Below are 22,650 nucleotides of genomic sequence, written 5' to 3'. Positions count from 1 at the left end.
CTGACGCGAGCTTCTCTGAACAGGTTCGCTGGGGCCTGCTTCATCCGTCTGAACCGGACGCGTGAAGTCTACAGTGGGAGTCTCCATGTCGACCCGCGGGACAGTCACCGTATCCAAACGCCCACGAGCACTGCTACAATGCTCCACAGTGACCGACACTATCAGAGTGTTATCAGCAAAAGCACAGGGAATTCTATAACGAATGGCCGGATGTTCCGAGTGACCACACTCCGGATTGCCCCAATTGCCTCTGGCATTGCGGCCTGGAGGCCTGTATTGCTCAGAGGTAAATTCAACTGAGGACGATGGAGAAATCTCAGGCCTCTGAGAGGCAGAATGCCCTCTAGCCATTCCCCTGCGACTGCTCATCCTGAGCCTCTCCCTTGGCATTTGGCTGTAGCTTCCCTCACCTACAGTGCCTCCAGAAACCTTGTTCCAAGCAATAACCCACTCAAACGGCCTGGTTTGCGGCAGAGAGGTCAAGGAGGCAACCTTAATAGCTTCCATGCTCCTCGAATGTTGCAGCGCATTGAATGGCACCTGCAACCTCCTGTACATTCCCCCATCGTTCCTCTGCTCCAGACTAGACAGCCTAACTGCATTCCTCTCCTCGCAATGCATTGCGAAATAACTGATTGCCTCGCCTTCCGGCGAATTTAAGGAACCTGCTCCTTGGCTTGGCGTGGCTTGTCCGGGCTGACAGAGGCCCATGTGACAAGCCACATGCCTCATTACTGCTCTAACACGCGGCATGGGCGGTGATGTCACCCGCATCCGGGAGAAGGAGATCTTTTTGCACCAGAGAGATGCAATCTTTCTTAAGTTGTTCATCTTCTACCAAATCCATGGCCCCCGAGAAATACGATGTCGACTGAGTCGCTCCTTGATTAGCCAATCGATCTGCTACCTGGTTTGCTGATCTTCTGACATGCTTGAAGGTTATGTTGTGGGGAGTGAGAAGCTGTTCCTCCAAAGATTCCATACGGCTTAGCAGCCTCCAACTTTTTGCAATTTTGACTGCTCTGGCCCCTGCTTGTATTCGTTTGGCTGCCTCTATTAGTATGAGCGAGTCCCCTTCAACTTCAAGGGGAGAGAGGTTATATTGCGCTGCCAAACATATTCCTTTCCAAAGTCCTTCCAGCTCGGCCACGTTATTGGTATTTTTGCCTAGAGAGCCATAGTATAAGAGTTTCACCTCTCCTGAGTGATTTCTTATGACTCCTCCGAAACCTGCAGGGCCAGGATTGCCTTTGGCTGCTCCATCGAAGTTGATCTTGTAGGCATTTAAGGCTGGAGGGGACCATGATGAAGGAGAAGCCGATATGGAGCTGGGAGCAGTTTTTGCTTTGACCAGGGGCTTGAGATCTAGATCCCATGCCTTCATTATGCTGCATTCTTGAGGAAGATCCGGCCAGTCTGTGTCATTCCAGATTCGGATGGCCAGGGTTTCTTGGATATTTTGCTTGAGAATGAGCCAAAGATCGTCCATGGAACGGTATGTATTGTTGAAGATCCGATGGTTACGCTCTTTCCACAGAGTCCAGTACAGGAAGCCGGGAATGATATTCCATAGTGAGTTTAGAACTTGACTCTTAAATGGATTTTTGACCCAGTTTCTTATGTTTTCCGTAACATCCATCTGTCTGGGTATTGCTCTCATATTACAGTTTTCAACTTTCTTCCAAATTTGTTTTGCGAGTGGGCAGTCTTCCATGAGATGACTAATGGTTTCATTATTGGCATTGCAGTTTGGGCATCGGGAAGGCCCTATAGTTACTTTCTTTAATGTTATTGTAAGTTTATATATGTAATTGTTTTTTAATCTTATCTATTTTGTGACTTAGTTTTGATTAGGTGTTGATGCAAAGCAGAGTTTGGCAGAAGAGTAATGAGCAGCAGTAAAACTGCAGAAGTTTGAGTGTGTGGTTTATCAAATGCTTGAGCATGCAGAGCTAAGGAGTCATCTCATATATTCTCTGCACCTAGTTTTCCAAATGCTCTCTGCATGTCTCTGAAATTGCAGTCTCTTTTGTAAACTGTTTGTATGAGTGGGTTACAATTGACAGATTCCATAATATGATCTTCTGACTCATGAGCAGTTCCAAAGGAAGTAAAGTATCACGGGTGTATTGTGTCTAGAACTGCCTTGCATATTTACGCTGTAAGGCGTTTCCTTTTGAAATCAACTCCCCTCTCTTCATACACCATAGGATTATATGTTAGACGATTGCAAAGGTTTCAGCAGTTAGATTAGAAGCTGAAACGGTTTGCGCACTGGTCCATTCTCATTTTCCATTATTCGACCTTTAGCTTAACCATGAAGGGAACGGCCAATTCTCATTTTCCATTCTTCCCCATTCTCATTTCCATTATTCGACCTTTAGCTTAACCAGGAAGGGAACGGCCAATTCTCATTTTCCATTCTTCCCTACAGGGGAAATTGAAGGGAACTCCATTGCTGGATCAGAGGAGAAGGAGGAGGAGAGCACCATGGTCGAAGGGCTAATGACCAAAAGCGTCTCATAATGGGTATTCCTGAATTCTTCCAGTTATGACAATTAAAATGGGCGTTCCAGACGCTCCAAGTTATCGCTGCCCCGAGATTTTGACAGCAGATGAAGAATGCGGCTGCAAGACAGTCGAATTGAAGGAGCCTTTACCACGCGGCCATACGGACATCTCTCCGCGGCGCTCAGTCCTATCTTCTGCAAACATGGAGACGAATTGCAACAGGACGATGAGGCTCCTCTTCATACTGTCCTTAGCTAGACGTTGTTTTAGGAAAAGCTTCTTGCAATTTACTCGGTGTTTGAAATCATGGAATCGTTGCAGGGCGAGGCTTTCTCTCTATCCGACCCTCGTAAATAGCGCACCTTTCTCTAGCGGATAGCGGATAGCCTTATTGAAAGTCAAGCTGGATCTTCATTTCATTTACAGGCAAGTTCTAACATCTACAGGCTAGGCATCTTTTGAACAAAAAATTCCTATAGTTTACACCAGAATGTTCGATTGCTTGTCAAATTAGAGTATGTCTTCTGTTTATAAAATTCCAATAATCGATAAGCCAAAAAGCTAACTAGCAAATCTGAATTTAGTAAGGAGCAGGCCTGGAGTAGTCATCCTTAGAAGAAGGACGCACCATTATTAGTCAGAATTAGTTGACTTCTTTACCCATTATTGTAGTACAAAACTCTACTCTTAATTGCCCATATTCCATTGAAAATGCCTCCTAATAACAGGCAGTGTGAAATGACCATGTCTAATGTAATCATAACTAGACAGCTCAAACTACAGAGAAATAAAATGGTTGGCAATGATTTTCTCCTTTATGTAGTCGTATTATTTTTCTTTTGGATTTGCTATCAAGAGCAGTAATATACAAATTTCTTAAGGTTGCAAATACTTTCTGAACCATTATCTCAATCTAATAAATCTCTTGTTGATACCAACAATAAGATGGGAAACTGCCGGAAAGATTTCCCTTGCCCTTTGGCAGGAATGTGAAAGCTACTAAAATGTGAGAATGAATGATAAAGGAAAGGCTCAGCTTATTCTGGCTTCTTCATGCATTTGTCACTGCATAATACTTTATGAAATTAACTGCTTATGCATTGTCTGCGACTGAAACAACGACATCAAAGTCACTAACACTCATCTCTGCAATTTCATCCTTGTCACTGACAGATTTCAGTGCCAACGTCAAGTGAAGTCCATATTCTCCTTGCTGGTTTGATATAATTTAGGCTAAAACAGAGTCAAGCATTTAACTGGAAAATAAAAGTGGATTCATCATTGAAAGGAAGTAATTTACAAAAAATACATCTCAGTATTCCTTGCAACAGTCTATATATTAACCAAGATTGTGATATTTAGGGGAACCCCGACAGGACTTGTAACAAATGGATCCCCCAGAAAAGATGGGTCCTATCGTTGTGGAACTTTTAGATAAAGATTCATGCACAAAGCTGAACAAGTTGGATAAACTTAAATCTATCTTAACCTTCATATGTTACTTGTCTCAAAATATCATAAAAGCATTGCAATCTCATTGTTTACACCTTCAATTTTTAATTCCTATTGGTGCTTACTTAATTTAGGGTTAAGATACATTTATGCTGATGTTGAAAACTTCCAAAATTCAGAGAGTTAAAAGTGATTGGTGAAAGCCATGTCAGAAGATCAGAATAATATTTCTTTCAAATTTTCGCAGAAGATCAGAACAATATTTCTTTCAAATTTTCTCCAAACAAAGAAATGTATGGATCATTGTCCCAAAACTTGCTGGCAAATAGCAAGCAAAAACATCGATTACTAGTTAACTTTTCTCCAAACAAAGAAATGTATGGATCATTGTCCCAAAACTTGCTGCCAAATAGCAAGCAAAAACATTGATTACTAGTTAACTTTTCTCCAAACAAAGAAATGAATGGATCATTGTCCCAAAACTTGCTGGCAAATAGCAAGCAAAAACATCGATTACTAGTTATGCCGTAAGGCGTTTCCCTCTGAAATCAACTCCCCTCTCTGCCTACCTGTCATCTTTATACGCCATAGGATTATATGTTAGACGATTGCAAAGGTTTCAGCCGTTAGATTAGAAGCTGAAACGGTTTGTGGACTGGTCTAATGGTTACAAATTTGTCGCTGAATCTGTCTCTGAAAATTAGTTGCTGAAATGGTTCGCGCACTGGTCTAGATTTCCAAAAGGTCTCAATTTAATTCGGATCCGAATGACCACAGGTATTTTTCGAAATTTGTGCTTATCCACTGAATTTTTCTGAGCTGAAGACTCTAGGAGATTCCTTAAATGCCCTAATCTGAACGCGTTTAAGTTCATATTATTTGGTGTTACAGATTTCAGACAGTTTCGTGAATTTTAGTTCAGAATTTATGTTCTCTAGTCTAGAAAAGTAGAGCATAAGGTGTTTGATTTCTAATGGCCGACTACTGATGCTAAAATTGTTTAGGCAAATAGGCGTTTACTGTGCATAGAACTCCTGGCACAGGAACCTTTTTGCACATTTCGGTGAAATAGACTGTAAAACCAAAGGAAATGACAATCGAAGCCGAGTCTTCTCCGTTTTCTTCCAGAAACCCTCGCGTTAGCCGGTGCTATGAGCAGGACAACGCGTTCCCTGCTTCTGCTCAGGCAAAGCCAATCGGCTTCCTGAAAACACAGGAGAAAACTGATCCTTTTCATGCTCTGTACAAGGTCCCGATTGGAGACACCCCTTACGGTAGAGCCAAGCACCTTCAGGTGAACTATTTTGTCGGATGTTTCTTAGAACACGCTATTTTATTCATACCTTTTGTGTGAAAGATCAAATTAATCGAAATTTTGAGGATACAGCTCATGGAAAAGGATCCTGCTGGCGCCATTCAAAATCAGTGCAACCAACTCTTTATCGAAATTAATCCATGTAGAACCCTGATAAAGTGGTGAGCAGCATTCATCAGAAATGATTCAAATGATAATATTATAAAGATTTCAGAATGTAGTTAATGCTTTACAAATTCCCACTTACCAGCAGCTGGTGAGTTGTGAGCACTGACTATACATCATACAAATGATAATGTAAGGATTCAAGAAGATTTTAGAATGTACATTTTCATAGTTTATATGTACTGGTTTTTTTCAAACTGTGCAATAAATTTTTGTCTAATTTGTCAGGTAACCACATTACCTATGAATCTTGTTAGCATTGAACAACCGAGAATAATACACAATAGTGTTATAGTGTTGGAATTCTCAGCGATTCTACTGTGTTAATGACTAAATGTTTATTACAAACATTGCAATTTTTCAACAAAATGTCAAGAATGTTAGTGTAGTAAAGGTGTTTTCACATCCACTACTTCAGAAGCAGTTCTACTGTGTTAATGACTAAGTGTTTATTACAAACATTGCAATTTTTCAACAAAATGTCAAGAATGTTAGTGTAGTAAAGGTGTTTTAACATCCACTACTTCAGAAGCAGGAGGTGGGTGCTGATTTTTTTCTCCTTCTGTTGCTATGGCTATATCTGCTTCTTCGTCAGAAGATATTTTGATCTGGGTAGCATCGTCTTGGCTTTTGCCCCACAGAAAAAGGTAGAGACCAATGAATATAAGAATCACGCCCATCAAACTGTTCTAGTGCAGGAAAATCAAGCATTTCAGTTAATTAATTTTGTAAATCTGTAGGCAGAATGACAAACACCTTCCCGAACGCAGCGTGTCTCCCGGAACTATAGATGATAAAATTGCTGAGCACACGGTAGACACTGGGCTGAATACTGTAATGAATACTGGCCCTCGTTTCTGCAAACACCATAACTGTAATGGAAATGCCATTGCATTGAATATGATTCCCTGCCAAATTGAATTAATCTTCCACAAATCAGCTTAACCACCTAACAAAAATTTAAGTTATTCATGGCTGGGAAAATTGAGGAAGAACATCATTCATGTATGTAGACTTACTGCAGCGACCACAGTCAAAATCCCAGCCCTATCCAGTATCCATGATGTTGGAATGATGCCTCTGTCAAGAATGGCTATTAGGAGAGCATTTTGGATGGAGCCTAGAATGGCAGTAATTGATGTAAGGGATAGTGTGGCTGGAAACTTCTTCAATGTCTCAACCTGCACATGAAATTATAATCATACATTTGATTGGGTGGGGAGCTCTGAAACTTCTAAATACAGAAAAGGGTTATAATTAGGTATCAATTTAATATGCAAGGTGGTAGGGAGACCTGCAATATCATGGTAGTGGATAACATTATCACTGCTGAGATAAGGTAAATACACCCTCTAATCTGGTTGCGTGAATCTTCCTCGTGTAGAATGGTTTCCAGTAGGTGTACTATATTAGTGTTGGAAACTGATGTTGATTATCCCCACAGAGGCCAGAGTTGGGCTAGAGTAGGACTTTGAAGGAAACTCATAGCCATTGCTCCACCCACACAAATTACAGTTCCCAGAATTTTGGCTCTGCTGTGAATACACATAACGTCTACTTTCTCCATCCTACACATTTGACACTCACATTAGATTTTAAGTATGGGGGTTTACGCAGTGCATTATATTAGATATCATTTTGGGATTCAACTGCGTTAAGTAAGTCATTCACGTATGACCATGGGATGGGTGACCTCCTGGGAACTCCTGGTTACTGGGTGCAAGCCCCGGAAGTGATGATTGATGCTATGTGATTCATTTCACTAGTTTCAATCCCACTTCTTCACCCCTGTGAGCATCACCCGATGCAATGAGTGCTAAGTGAACTATTCAAAAATCATGAGAAATTAGTCAGTTACGACTAGCTCTCATGGAAATGGTCATACGTGAATGACTTACTTAATGCAGTTGAATCCCAAAATGATATCTAATATAATGCACTGCGTAAACCCCCATACTTAAATTAAAAAAGAGTCAAGGGATCTCTACTTGAATGGTTCATGAGACACAATACTTGCTAAGGTTTTGCAAATGGGGTAGCAAGCTAAGTGGGCTTGATTGTGGGGAAAACTCCACAGTTAAGCGCGCTTGAGCCAGGGAGTTCTGGGATGGGTGACCTCCTGGGAAGTCTTGGTTACCGGGTGCAAGCCCTGGAAGTGATGATTGATGCTATGTGATTCATTTCACTAGTTTCAATCCCACTTCTTCACCCCTGTGAGCATCACCCGATGCAATGAGTGCTAAGTGAACTATTCAAAAATCATGAGAAATTAGTCAGTTACGACCAATGTTTTAAGACTCCGACTCCGACTTCGACTCGGCCGAGGATCGACTCCGACTTCGACTCCGAAACGGTAATGACTCGGCCGGCTCGCTTTCAATGACTCGGTCATTGTAAAAAATACATTAAATATATTTTTTTTTTTATAAAAAAACATAATTTTAAAGATTTTAAACATAATTTTAAAGATACCAAACATTATGTTCAATCTTCAGGACCTAGGTATCAATAGTCTGAATAAGCAAACTAGTAATAAATGAACTATATTGTTATCACTATCCGATTTTTCAAAGCTCTCATGCCTCTTGTTCTCTAGGCATTAATGCTCTGGATATGCACAATGCTTTGATACCAAAAATTTTAAAAATTGATCTATATTCATAACAATACCGGATTTAAGCGGTTGTAATACCAAACTAAGATCACTCACACATTATAAACTAGATAAATAAAAGATTTGATACCCTAAATTATATGATCAAAATTGATACTAGTTTATTCAATCCCTACAGCTTCTGACACAAAATTATGAACTCACGGAACTGGATATTTACAGCTGTGGTAACCATTTGGGTCAATGTGCAAAACTGGATGCATACAATTCTGTAGCCTGTTTCATAGTTTAATACTATGTCACCTCCGGGGGCAATGAAAATTGAAGAGTTCACTAGTGCAAAAAAGCATAATAAAATTCGCTATTAAGTTCGGGAAAGACAGATAAGTGAATTTTATTAGTTCATAGACTCAAGACTGAATACATACATTTTTTTCCCAAGGAAAGTAATTAAATCACAGTTTGATGTGATGCTGGCGTTTTTTTGTGACTCGGCCGAGTCATAACGGAAACGGGCGAGTTGGCCGAGTCACCCATGACTCGACCGAGTCATTCAATGACTCGGCCGAGTCATTCAATGACTATGACTCGGCCGAGTCATGGGTGACTCGGCCAACTGAACCGTTTCCATGGCCGGGTCATAACTTGGGCCAATAACTCGGATCAACCAGGCCGTTTCGGTTTCGAAACGGCCGTTTCTTAAAACAATGGTTACGAATACCTCTCATGGAAATGGTCATACGTGAATGACTTACTTAACGCAGTTGAATCCCAAAATGATAACTCACATTAGATTCTGGTCATAATAAATCTAATTGATGTAATCAACTCCAAATGAAAGCATCAAATATTTTAGCTTTTATGGCTGGACTCTAGCGATACAATTGTGAGTGAGATTGCCATCTTCGGTTGTTTGAAATATATTATTGATTCCATAAATGGATTGAACACTTGAGACAATCTTGGAACACCTGCATTATGCAGGTTACACAACTCAAATATGTAATTGTAACAAATATCTACCGAATTTTGAGCAAAATTGACCAAAACTTAGAAGAATCAGACTATAGGAACAGGGGAAAATTTCTCAATCTGACAATCTGTGTGCCTACGGTGTTTGAAAAACTGTTTGCTGATATTTTTTGGGCATTTAACATCAAATGTCCCGATTTTTGGACGGAAGAGAGTATGAATCTCCATGCAACATCTGCTTTACAATCAGTGCTACCTTTGTCTAGGAGCTGCAACTGAGAATTGTCTGTTCTATCAAAGTCCTCGAGGACTTGCATCTAGCTTCTTATATGCATAAACAACAGTGCCAACACGGAGAATGTGCTGCCCGGATTTAAATTTGGGTCATCACTTCTCCAACCGCTTAAACTTGCTGCTAGACCACATTCTGACGTTCAACTTGTTTGCAATTTTGCTAGGTTGCAGCATTGAGAATGTCCTATGTGATTGATGAGTAAGGTTGATATTTGCGTCTTGCAGCAGTTTTACTCACAGTTAAAAGGGAATCTCATATATGTCTGTTCTATAACACTGTTAGCTTTTCTCACACTTATTTGTTTTTAGATTGGAGAATTCTTAGAAATTCCTTTGAGACATTGTTCAACAGTGGAGATTAATATGATTCTTTCTTTGTTGTGCCGACTTGGACACTGAGCAAACCAGCCAAAGACTGTTTCCTTTACCTCTTGATCACTCACTCAGAAACATTCCTTTTGTAGTTGACACATTGATGTCCAGGTGTTAAGGAATTGCACTGTGGTTGTAATCCTCTATTCGGATGTGGGGGTTGTTTAAGGAGAGGGCTGAGATTGTGTCAAATAACAACCATTATGTGAAGCCTTTTCAGGCTTCTAGATCAATCCCTTCTTTTTCAATCCTTTTTCTATTGTTTGGATTGGCGTATATTACTTCTGAATTCAGAACCTTTTACCTTTGGATATCCCTTCTTTTTCAATCCTCTTTCTACTGATTGGATTGGCTTATATTACTCCTGAATTTAGAACCTTTTACCTGTGGATATGGATCCATAACATCAAACTAAGGTGTTTGACATCACTAGAACCCCATTTTCTTTTTTCCTGTACATGTAGATGTAATGATGCAGCACCACAAAGGGGATTGGAACTCGGAACTTTTTACCCATGGATACGGATCCATAACATCAAACTAAGGTGTTTGACATCACTAGAACCCCATTTTCTTTTTTCCTGTACATGTAGATGTAATGATGCAGCACCACAAAGGGGATTGGAACTCGGAACTTTTTACCCATGGATACGGATCCTTAACCAAAACACCAAACCAAGGAGGTGTTTGACAAGTAACCCATGTCATTCGAACATTATTTCTTTTTTCCTGTATATGAAGGTGTAGCAATGCAGGAACACAGAGGATTTTTCTTGAACTTTTAATTGCTCTGACTTCGTGAAAGTGTAACAATGCAGCATCACAGGGTTTTTTTTTTCTTTCTAACTGTTTTTTCTAATGGAGGCAGATTGTTTCTTGAACTTTTAATTGCTTTGACTTTTTTAGTATGTATAGACCATGAGACAGGTAAAAATGGACCATTTGACATATTTTCAATGTTTTTGAATCATGCTATGTTTGCACATTGTCCATACATCTGGGGACCACTTTCAGAGAATTGGGAAGGATCCTAAAGTGTGGATGTCTTTTTCCCACTTTCAGAGACTAACTGGGAAGGATCCTAAAGTGTGGAAGTGTTTTTCCCATTATGAGAAACTTCTATCTTCCACCTTACGGTGTTGATTGTGAAGGAGGTGTTACTGTACTATGTTGGAATTTTACTGTTTGAGAAAGTTTGATTGCAATCTCATGCCTTTCCTATTCGTAATGTTTTGATGAAACAGTTTATGCAAAGGTCACGCCAAAAAGAATAATCAGTGAAGAAAGAGGAAGAAGAAGCAACTTCCTCAAAGAGTGGAAGTCCCTTCTCTTTCAATCCTCTTTTTACTGATTGGATTGGCTTATATTACTCCTGAATTCAGAACCTTTTACCTGTGGATATGGATCCATAACATCAAACTAAGGTGTTTGAAATCATTAGAACCCCATTTTCTTTTTTCCTGTACATGTAGATGTAATGATGCAACACCACCGAGGGGATTGGAACTCATAAATTTTTACCCATGGATGCGGATCTTTAACCAAAACACCAAACCAAGGAGGTGTTTGATAAGTAATCCATGTCATTGGAACATTATTTCTTTTTTCCTGTATATGAAGGTGTAGCAATGCAAGATCACAGAGGGTTTTTCTTGAACTTTTAATTGCTCTGACTTCGTGAAAGTGTAACAATGCAGCATCACAGGGTTTTTTTTTTCCTTCTAACTGTTTTTTCTAATGGAGGCAGATTGTTTCTTGAAATTTTAATTGCTTTGACTTTTTTAGTATGTATAGACCATGAGACAGGTAAAGATAGACCATTTGACATATTTTCAATTTTTTTGAATCATGCTATGTTTGCACATTGTCCATACATCTGGGGACCACTTTCAGAGAATTGGGAAGGATCCTAAAGTGTGGATGTCTTTTTCCCACTTTCAGAGACTAACCGGGAAGGATCCTAAAGTGTGGAAGTGTTTTTCCCATTATGAGAAACTTCTGTCTTCCACCTTACGGTGTTGATTGTGAAGGAGGTGTTACTGTACTATGTTGGAATTTTACTGTTTGAGAAAGTTTGACTGCAATCTCATGCCTTTCCTATTCGTAATGTTTTGGTGAAACAGTTTATGCAAAGGTCACGCCAAAAAGAAGAATCAATGAAGAAAGAAGAAGAAGAAGCAACTTCCTCAAAGAGTGGAAATTGGAAATGGTAGATCTGCTTAAGCCTTACATACTATAGTTGTGTCACCCACTCGTGTCACTTACCTGAAATTGTATAGCCTTTTCTTTTGCTTGCTAGATTATAATGGAATGTGAATTTCCTATTTCATATAGGAACTATTTGAATTTCTTATTTTCCCCAATCATATATACATTTATTTAATTAGAAATCACACGTTAGTGTTAGAATTCTATTCTAACTGTTGAACAGAGAAATTAACCCCAAGTTACATTGATTTTCCATTACTCAAACATTCATATATACAAGATTTCATGACCTTTGGTTTTGTCTTCCAAGTTGCTATGTCTCTTCCTATTCTAACTGTTCAGATTTCCCCTATTTTAAATATTTACAAATTACCAAATTCTTAAGGATTAGGTGTCTATCAACCCCCCCTTTAATCGGAAGGGGTGTTCGTAATGATTATGCAGAGAGATGAAGTACAACTTCCAATGGCTCAATCTGCTCTTTAAATCTATTGGCTTTGGGGATGACCATAAAGTGGAAGGCCATTAATTTATTAACTGCCAAAAAGAAATAAATGAGGATGCCAGTACTAGATGACCAAGCTACCTGTTAACCTTACAGTAAATTTGGCACCTCAAGATATTACCAATGACCTTGATATAAGTGGCTACCATGTTTTCAATGTTCAGGACTAGAAACTCTCCAACTCTTATTTTGCACATAAATCAGTGTATTATATGATAAATGTGCACAGTGTATTATATGATAAATGATGGAGCCTATCATAAAAGACAATTTGAATGAAAATAAAATTGTTGCAATGCCCTTTGCTACAGATGCCATGCTCATGACAGGTAGCTTGAGCCATTTCCCTATATAAATGGCCGCCCAACCAAACCTAAAAACCTCTAAACATGGAGATATTTGTTAACTGCTTCAAGAATAGCCAAAACTATGTCAACTATTCAAAGATTATTGGAGGCCATTAGAATAGCCGTCACCATTAATTCTTCAGAAGCCTACACCTGTCATGAAGACTCCTAGCAGTTTCAAATCTTGATATCCATTGGTCAGAACTGGCAGAAATACATTGAATATATAACTTGATTTCAATAGGTAAAAGAACACCACAACAGGACTTTCAAAATTCATGCATTTCGATAAAGCGTGGACATAATTTTCCATTATAACCAAAAGAAAGAATATACAAATGAGGAATTTTGCTCTGATCTGATTTGTTTTTTGCACAACAATAAAAATGAGTAGAAAAAAAAAAGTCTGACAGTAATTAACACTATCTTACAAAGTTTAGTCAGCTAATGTAAAAGAGTGTGATTTTCTTACCCGCTCATACTCCTGTTTTTTTAGAGCCTTCAATGCTTCATAGGCTTCTTGCCGAACAAAATCTGCATCATTCCATTCATCTTGCAATTGCCTCAAATCAGAGTTCAAGGCACCAAATTTTTTCTCAATGGACTTGATTGCCTCACGAAATGCCCTCTCTTCCTGCCTTGCAGCTCTCAACCTCTCTATCATTTGTTCTTTGTTGGACTACACAAAAGCCCATACGAAATATAGCAGAGTGAGAAGAAGAAACAATTTTCAAAAGACTAAAGCAGATGTACTAGATGCTCAAAACAACAAAGAATATTCAATTAAAAGACTTGCGAAGATATATAAGCATGTTACCCGCTTCATCTGTATGGCTGCTTTGATGAAGTCCCTGATTTGGGTTTTCTCATCCAAATGTAGCTGCACAAGTCGAATTTGAGTTCTAATTTTGTTGTCCAAGTGCCTTGGTATTTTCACTAAGCACGGGAGCTTCTTCTTAGTGACCTCTGCTTCAGGGTTTTGCTCATTCTCTGAAACAGGAGTAAACAGAGCATTTGAACCAGCAAGAACATGTGTAGATAACAAATCAGAGGCACTAACAACAACACCCTCTTGCATGTCTGGCTGCACTGTGTGATTGTAGCCTCCAGAATTTTTATCTACCACGTCAGAAGACCCACCACTTTTAGACACATTGCAGTCACTTGACTCTGGATCATATATTTCATCTTTCCCATGATGCACCTTGTCAACCCATTGTCCATCCGTGTCTTCAGTGAGAATACCATTATCCTCATTAGCAAAACACCCTGATTCAAGCTCATTGTCATCATTTAAATGAAAACGAGGTTCTAGCTCACTGTCCCCATTTGGCAAATAGTCCATTTCAATCTCATCATTCTGCCCCTTGTTTGCAGGTTCAGATTGCTTCTCCTCATCTATTAAGCCACATGCATCGTCCTCATTTTCCAAGTTCTGGCATCTAGATTCACTATTTTGCTATGCCTGGTTGTCCTCACTCACCACAGACTCTATTTCTTCAAGTTTACCATCTAACGCTGGCAATTCCAGCTTCTGTTGCTCCACTGAAATGCTCTCAGATTCAAACTCACGGTTTTTATCAATTAAACACTGGAACTCAGAATCACAGGCTAGATTCTGTCCATTTGAATTGATCTCTCGGGGCTCAGCAACCGGCTGTGATCCCTGCTCCAATTTGTTGTTCTCCACAAAATCTCCACTTGACGAACACTGCACATACTTCTCATCATTCCCTGTCATTACCTCTGGTGAATTGATCTCCTGAACCTCCGCAACCAGAGGTGATCTCTGCTCCAATTCATTGCTTCCCACAAAATTCCTTTCAGCTCCATCTTTATTAATGGAACAGGGTGATTCAAGATTGTCCCCCACAAGATCCCTTTCAATACTTTCTTTCCCATTAACCAAACTGGGGGATTCAAGCTTGTCCTCCACAAGATCTCTTTCAATACTTTCTTCCCCATTAACCAAGCAGGGTGATTCAAGCTCATCCCCAACAAGATCTCTTTCAATCCTTTCTTCCCCATTAACCAAATAGGTTAATTCATGTTATTCCCTCACAAAATCTGCTTCAACCTCATCATCTCGATTAACCAAACATGCTAATTCAACCTCATTCCCCGTAAAATGATTTTCAAATTACATAAATAAGGATGGTTCAAATGGCAAGATCACATAGATTAAGGATTCTATTTAAATTATCTAGGTAGTGTAAATGAAATTTATTAGATAAATTGGTTTCAAATATATGTTATGGAAATGAAATTTAAGAAACATGGAAAATAAAACATCGTTACGGTGCAAATATCGCCTCTATGGATTCATCTATCAAAACACAACCGTATTCTAAACACACAATTTCATAATTTCTCTCTTACCGCCAACCAATATAAATAATATTTATCCATTTCCCTATCAGACGCTGCAAAAAAAGTAGTTCACTGTGATGCTGTGATGCTTTGCACTTTTCATTTTGAACAATGACATTCAACAATGCATCTGCAAATATTGCACAGTGATCGATGGATACACTTCAAACTGTGGAAAAAAAAGATTTGGAGGCTCAATACTGCATTGAATCAAAAATTTTGATAACGAATAAAACAACTAATGTTAATTTAATCAATCTTCCTTTGGTTACTATTTAGTGTCACAGTATATATATCATATCCATGTGTTTGCTATTCACCTAAAATTCTGAGAAGAAGATTGTGAATCATAGCATAACAGATACTTCCAAGTGTTGTCAATGGCCATTACAGATGGTTAGATAGTCCAAGTTTGTAATTTGTCTACCAAAGCAACAGTTAAGGACGTTAAGCAGTTTTTCTCATACTGTGGCATAGTAAAGAACGTAAAATTAGAGAGGTGGGTGTTGGATTTCTTGACTGAGTTTTATGTAAAAGTGTTGATTTCCAATTTCTGCAATATCTTTTGAGCATAATAGTTGTCAACTTGTGTATTATCAGAGTTGCAGAGAAGTGTTCTATTAAGAATATGTTGAGAAATAGAGTGCAGTCACAATATTATTTTTGTGTTGCAATATCTATTGAGCATAATAGTTGTCAACTTGTGTTTTATCAGAGTTGTAGAGAAGTGTTCTATTAAGAATTGGTTGAGAAATAGAGCGCAGTCACAATATTATTTTTGTGTTATCAAAATTAGAGAAGTGATTCATGGAAAACTTGTTGGATGTAGTAAGACTTGACATCAATGACTCAGGAAATATCAAGCCAGGCAGTAGCCCTAGTGTGTATTTTTCCTGATAAAACTGGATAACACTAGAGGATTTGCATTGATATACATACTTAAGGTCTGTGTAACAGCAGACCTTAACCGGCCAAAACCAGTGCTTGATTATATTTTTTGGGTGGTGATAGGACGGGGCAGTGGACACAAGTTGCTTTAGTGACTATCAAGGAGCCCCATGCTTTAGAAGCTGCTATCCTTCTTAGTGTAAGCATGGTTTTCTTAGTTTATCAGTGTTTGCAATTGTAAGGTTTAAAGGGTAAATTCTCTGTTGTGATTTTGTTACAAGTGGATTTGGGTTGGGATTTGAATTTGCTATAAAGAGATGGAATTCAAGATGTAACTTTACTGATAGTCACTTTCAGATTGACATGGCATTCTGAATATAGTTTTGGTTTTCTGGTAAAAATACAAAAGGTGAAAAAAATTGTAGGTTTCTGATGTTTTTGGCGTTTTTGAATCAGGGAGCAACAATCCTAAATCAAGAGGTGTATATAGTGCCATGGGGAGGATCAGAGGAGGCAGTTAATCAGTGAGAAAAGCAAATGATAAAATTTCATGAAGAGGGCAATGCATTAGGAGTATTTTCATTTACTTATTTTTACTCTTTTATATTTTTGATTTACTTTTATATGTGGAGGAACAATGTTCAAATAAATTTAAGAAGAAATATGTTTCCTCAAAATAGCATTCATACTGCACTTAGATCTAGACCTTGCTTACCCTGCCATAGTCGTTCTTATATCAAATCAATTTTATGGTCTCTGTATATGTGTTTAAATGTCTGATCTTTCAATTTTGTTTTGAGGTCTTTGATAAATGAATACCATTCATGGGTAAACGACAATACTTTTTTCCTGTTGTATAGTTCCAAGATCAAGATTGGATCATGTAGATTACCTCAAAGGCCATTTTGGTCAAGGATATTGAGAGTAACCTAGAATAAGATTTTAGTTGTGAAAGGAAAGGAAAATAATGAAAAACAAATTTCATTTATTTTGACTGTTTTGTAAGAAAAAGTCTTAAATGTAATCTTGCTTTACAAATTGTCTGTAAATAACTATTTGCAAAGAAGGAAGATCCTACCCTTTAAATTCTACTTAACTATTTGCAAAGAAGGAAGATCCTACCCTTCAAATTCTACTTATTCCTGTAGTTTTGTAGAATAGAAGTAGCTTAAAAAGGCCACCTACCTTACCAATGGAGAAAAGTAAAATTTAGATACTACATCAAAATTTAGAAAGTCATACTTCTTAGACTGAAAATGATTTTCTCAATTAACCTATGATATTCTGAGGATATTAACATTGTTGTTATTGGACAGTTTGAAGTCCTTGATAAGCAACTGAGATTTTTTGTTCCATTTTGCTGACCAGGCAGTAAAATTGGTTACAACAATGCTATCAAAAGGTTATACCTTAGGAAAAGATACTTAAAGCAAAGCCAAAGAGTTAGACGAGAAGTATCAAGTGATGGACACTGCTGCAGAAATACCATTTTATATTTTAATGTTTATTATTTTTGTTTTATTTTGTTCCATTTTGCTGACCAGGCAGTAAAAGTGGTTACAACAATGCTATCAAAAGGTTATACCTTAGGAAAAGATACTTAAAGCAAAGCCAAAGAGTTAGACGAGAAGTATCAACTGATACTGCTGCAGAAATACCATTTTATACTTTAATGTTTATTATTTTTGTTTTATTACTATTACTTGAATTTCTTCTTAACAAGTGGTTGTGTTTCTTTTGGTTTATTGAAAGTATGGGCTCCAATGTTGGCTCTTTTATTATGGAGTATAATTCATCTTTGAGAATTTTTCAATCATTAAATTAGGTTAGTCAATTGCTTAAAATATTAAATTCATTTCAAAAAGTTTTTGTTACTTTATAGGTTAGACACTAGCTTGAAATATGAAACTTATTCCAAAATGTTTTTGTTACTTTATAGATAAGGCATAGATTTCTTGGCTCTGTGATGAAAATAATGAAGGGAAAATACATGTTAATCTGTTACATGTGCTCTTTGACTGAAAAATACACGGTGAGAGAAAAATGCATATTATGCTAATTGAAGAATGTTTTTCGCTTGTCGAACTTATAGTATTGAATTTAACACACTAACACTTTACAACAATGAACTAACAATATTCATGATGAAAATAGCAATATGGAAGATTTATCTACATAATGAAAAAGGCAATATGGGAGATTCCAATCACGTTCCAAGGCATTTTTTAAAATGTGGATGTGACAAAAGGTTGTTGTGGAAGGTGTTGTTTGTATATGGGAAATTTCTTGATCATTGTGTATAATCCTAATGTTGATAGATATGTCTACTAAGTGGTTCCAGTTAATGGGGCATTGATTTGAGCGTTCAATATATTTTTATTCTTTATCAAAGTATTCTTTTGTTGTATTTGTGTTCTTCAATTTATGCCTTACGGCGTTTCCTTTGCAACATCTGGTGCAAATGCTAGTTTTATTTATCACAAATTTTTATTAACTTATTGGTGAATTGAAATATTAGTGTTGGTACGATACACAATATGTTGCTGTTTATGATTGGTCAAACAAGCTGTGCAGGTTATAAGGATAAAAATCTATAACGATACATACTTTGGAAAACAAAAGCTACACCAAATTCTTTTGAAATTGTTGTTTAGTCATCTAAACTACCTCCAGGATTGGCAGACCCACTTACGACTTCATTGTGTACGATGGTAAACACCTTTGATTAGAAATTTAATTTTAATTTTAAATTTTTTTAACATGTTCATTTGCCATTGGTTTATTAGTATCAAATTTGTTACTTTCTTTATTGTTTTTTTTTTTTTTTTGACAATAACGGTTAATTTTATTTAGGGCGGCAAACAAGCTGCCGCATGCTCTTACAATACAGCGAAGTTAGAGACAGAGTCCTGAAGAAATCTGTTTGGGTGTGGGTTTGTTCGCCTCTCATCCGGAATTTTACCAGTCCGCCCGATGTTCGGAATCCGTGTTTTGAACGATTTGTCGACTTTGACCTGAATTCCCTCAGAGCTGGCTGTTGGACAGGGTGGAACATCGCACAGAGCCAGAGGACTTCCTTGGGCGAATCCTGATCTTGCTGTACATAAGGGCATCGGTGCTATTGATTGGTGGAGGAACCTGATTATCCACATCTGCTTTGGAGAGACTGCTTCTGCAACAAGGAGCTTCATCGCAGTTTTTGCATCGCACAAAGGTTGCTACCTTTCGGAGATGAGAATCTCTGATTATGCTGAGCACGGCCTTCAGATTTGAATGTAAAGTAAAGATCAAAACTGGAGCTGAGTTGCCCCCTTGAAGGTCCTTTGTAGGCTCTTGAGAAGCAGGTACTCGACAGGAAACAGAGGCCATTGAAAGGAAGACTGAGATCAGGCCTGAGACCACCATTTTAATTAGTTTGAATATACAGTGAGAAGAGGTCTCGTAGAGCAGGGTAATGAGGAGAAAAGAGATAGCCCTTAGATCAAATAGGATAGGAGGTCTGGTCAGCAGATACATTAAGGAATGTAGCAAGAAGATTCAATCGAGTTGACCACCAGAGATCTCCGAGTACAGAGGGAGCCAAAATTGGCCTCCATGTCAGCTTGAGTGTTGAGATTCCTTAAAATGTGGAAGAAGGAAATTTTATTGAACTTGGGCAGTAATAGCCGGATTTTTTTGATAATAGTGGCTAAATGAACCTGATGGGAGGTCTTAGGGTAGAGCAGTGCCTGGATGATAAGTCTAGAATCTCCAAAGACAGTGAGAGAGAGGATATTTCTATTAATCGCCAGATTCAACCCCTGCCACAGTGCAAGAGCCTCCGCTCTGTTGTTGGTTTCGATTCCCAGACCCCAATGGAACCGCAATTCCGGAGAACCTCCAGGACTCAGTAGAACTCCACCACTGCCAGCAACCCCAGGGTTTCCTTTAGAGGCCCCGTCGAAGAATAAACAGTGATCATCTAGGGCTGATCTCCACTTAATGAACTCCAATTCTTCCAGCCTAATCTCCCAGTTGGCATGGGTGAATGCAGGAGGCATGGACCTATCCTTCAGATTTGGAACCAGATTTTTGAGCCATTGCTCCTCCTCTTTGACCAGACTCATTTCATTCCTTGGGGAAGTATTGGCTTCCAAAGCCTCGCCCAGCAAAGCTTTGATTTTAGAAATAACTCTTATAGGAGTGCAGCTTTCTTCTCGGAAAATTCTATTATTCCTTTCCAACCACAGTTTCCAGCAGATGAATTTAGGGATCCACATCCAACTTGTTTTAAGAAGACTTTTTTTTTAAGGCAAAAGGGAGATAAACTGGCCCAAGTTCGGAACAGAGAAGGAATGCTATCTGGGAAATCAAGGTTAGCTGGATCTAACAACAGAACTCCCCTCCAGACTTCTTGAGCAAAGGGACAGATCAACAGCAGGTGATTGACAGTTTCTTCATCAGACAAGCAAAGTGGACATCTGGAAGGCCCTTCCATCCCTCGTCTACGCAAATTATCTCTGGTAAGAATGCTTTGGTGTGCAACAGTCCAACAGAAGAAGTCAATTTTGGGGAGAGATGGGAAATCCCATATAAATTTCCATTGAGCTGGATTAGGTGGAGCATATGGGACAGCCATAATTCTTTTATAACCTTCGGAAACAGTGTAAGTGCCGGAGAGAGAGCCCCAACCTCTTTTGTCTTTAGTAGTGGCCTTTGAAGGAGATTTTCCTTGGAGCAGATCTAACAGAAAAGAAGCTTCCCCCTGCAGCATAATGGGGACCTCCCCCAGATTCCAACAGTCCCAGGTTCTATCAGGAGCTTCCTTCCAATTCGATATATCCCACAGAGTGTGCAATTTGCAAGACTGAAGACAATCTTTGATGTTTGCAAGACCTTCCACTTGGTTCAATGGTTGATCACCCAAAATCGAGTCTTCCCAGATTTTGATTTTTCTTCCATTACCAGGGATCCAATAAAGATAATGGCTGAATTGCTCCCTAGCAGAACCGCAAAGATTGAAGATCGGGGATCCTTTTAGAGATCTTGGGGGCTTATCCAAGCATCTCAAGCGTTGCCCTTGAAAGTATTTCTTCCAAATGACTCTTTTACTCCAGCTAGATTTTCCAGAGACTAAATTCCACAGAATCTTGGATCCCAAAGCAAGATTTTGAGCAGCCAAGTTACGCAGATGGAGGCCTCCTTCCAGATATGGTCTCTTGAGAGTTTCCCAATTCACTAAATGGATCCTTCTATCGTTGTTATTCCCACCTTCCCACAAGAATCTTCTCAACAGACTGTCCAATTTGCTGAGAAAGGTTTTGGGGGCAAGGAGAATAGAGTTTTGATATAGAGGCATACTTATAAGGACCGATTTCATAAGGGTGACTTTCCCTGCATTATTCAGCCAAGAGGCACCCCAAGCTTGGATTCTATTCTTTATCTTATCGAGTAGTGGCAGCCAATAAGCAACTTTAGGCTTAGATTTGAAGATTGGGATCCCGAGGTATTTAAATGACTCCCAATTTCGAATTCCATCCATTTCTAAAAGGCTTGCAATATCAGACAGCTCCTTGATCGAGCAGTTCCAGCCATAGATAGAGCATTTCCGATAGTTGATTTTGCTACCCGAGATCAACCTGTAAATGTCCAGCTCCCTCTTGAAGGATCTGGCAGAGATTATGCTGGCTCCTCCGAGCAACAAGGTGTCATCGGCGAACTGGGCATGGTTAATGTCTTTCACCTTGTGAGTAGTTCTGAGGCCAGGCAGAGTTTGATTCTGCTGATTGTGATCGAGTTGGAAACTAAGCACCGAGGCCTGAACAACATAAAGGAGCGGAGACAGAGGACATCCTTGTCTCAGGCCCCTAGAGGCTTGGAAGAAGACAGTAGAACGACCATTGACCAATGGCGCGATCCATGGTGAGGCAATACAGGCTTTCACCCAATTTATGAAGTCTGTTGAGAAGCCTAGCTTCTTCATCACAGTGAACAAAAATTTGTGTCTCACCCTATCAAATGCGTTAGCCAGATCGAGCTTAATAACCATACCTTTCTCGTTTCTTTGGCAGCTAGAGTGAACTGCTTCTTGCACCAGCACAATGTTGTCCAATATCTTTCTTCCTTTTATGAATCCGCCTTGATTTTCAGGGATGATGTCTGGCAGAAAGTTTTTAAGCCTATTGGCTATTATTTTGGAGACCAACTTATAATTGGAGTTGCACAGGGATATTGGCCTAAATCTGCTGAAGTCTGAGGCGCCTTTCTCTTTTGGGATCAAGGCGAGAAAGGCCGAGTTAATGCCATTGCCCAGCTTTGCACAGTTCTGGGACTTTCTGACCATTCTCAATAGGTCTTTTTTTATTGTTGACCAGCAAGTCAAAAGAAACCTGACAGAGAACCCATCTGGGCCTGGGGCTTTATCAGGCTCCATGCTGTCCAGAACATCCTTTAGCTCTTCCATACTAATCGGAGCTGTCAACATGGCATTGTCCGAATCCTGAACGCACTTGGGGATTAATTCAATCGGATAGGCATGAGGATCAATAGCTGGTTCTTCAGGAGCCGAATAAAGATCTTGATAGAAGGAATAAGCAGCTCTCTTAATGCCTTCAAAATCCTTAATCACAGTATTTTGGTAATGTATCTCTGAAACTGC

The 22,650-nt window shown here is 39.0% G+C and overlaps 1 protein-coding gene across 1 annotated transcript; it reads right to left on the bottom strand.

The window, feature by feature from the left end:
* Positions 1-5,565: 5,565 nt before the first annotated feature.
* LOC149194594 (auxin-induced protein 5NG4-like) lies at positions 5,566-7,166 on the bottom strand. Its single transcript, XM_089407732.1, has 3 exons — positions 6,738-7,166; positions 6,463-6,624; positions 5,566-6,351 (listed from the first exon to the last, which is right to left on the bottom strand). Exons 1-3 carry the CDS (start codon positions 6,762-6,764, stop codon positions 6,160-6,162), a joined length of 381 nt encoding a protein of 126 aa, XP_089263858.1. The 5' UTR covers positions 6,765-7,166; the 3' UTR covers positions 5,566-6,159.
* Positions 7,167-22,650: the final 15,484 nt, after the last annotated feature.

This window comes from Pinus tabuliformis, chromosome 2_2 (genome assembly GCF_031772625.1).
Source record: "Pinus tabuliformis cultivar Carrire ecotype Pingquan chromosome 2_2, CPIR1, whole genome shotgun sequence".
Taxonomy (NCBI): domain Eukaryota; kingdom Viridiplantae; phylum Streptophyta; class Pinopsida; order Pinales; family Pinaceae; genus Pinus; species Pinus tabuliformis.
This window is presented reverse-complemented; position numbering and strand designations above follow the sequence as displayed.

Coding starts and splice junctions, on each gene's coding strand:
- LOC149194594 (XM_089407732.1), bottom strand. CDS start 6,764: ATGTTATCCACTACCATGATATTGCAG. Junction 6,625..6,737: donor CCACTACCATGATATTGCAG/GTCTCCCTACCA, acceptor TTTCATGTGCAG/GTTGAGACATTGAAGAAGTT. Junction 6,352..6,462: donor TTTTGACTGTGGTCGCTGCA/GTAAGTCTACAT, acceptor TCAATTTGGCAG/GGAATCATATTCAATGCAAT.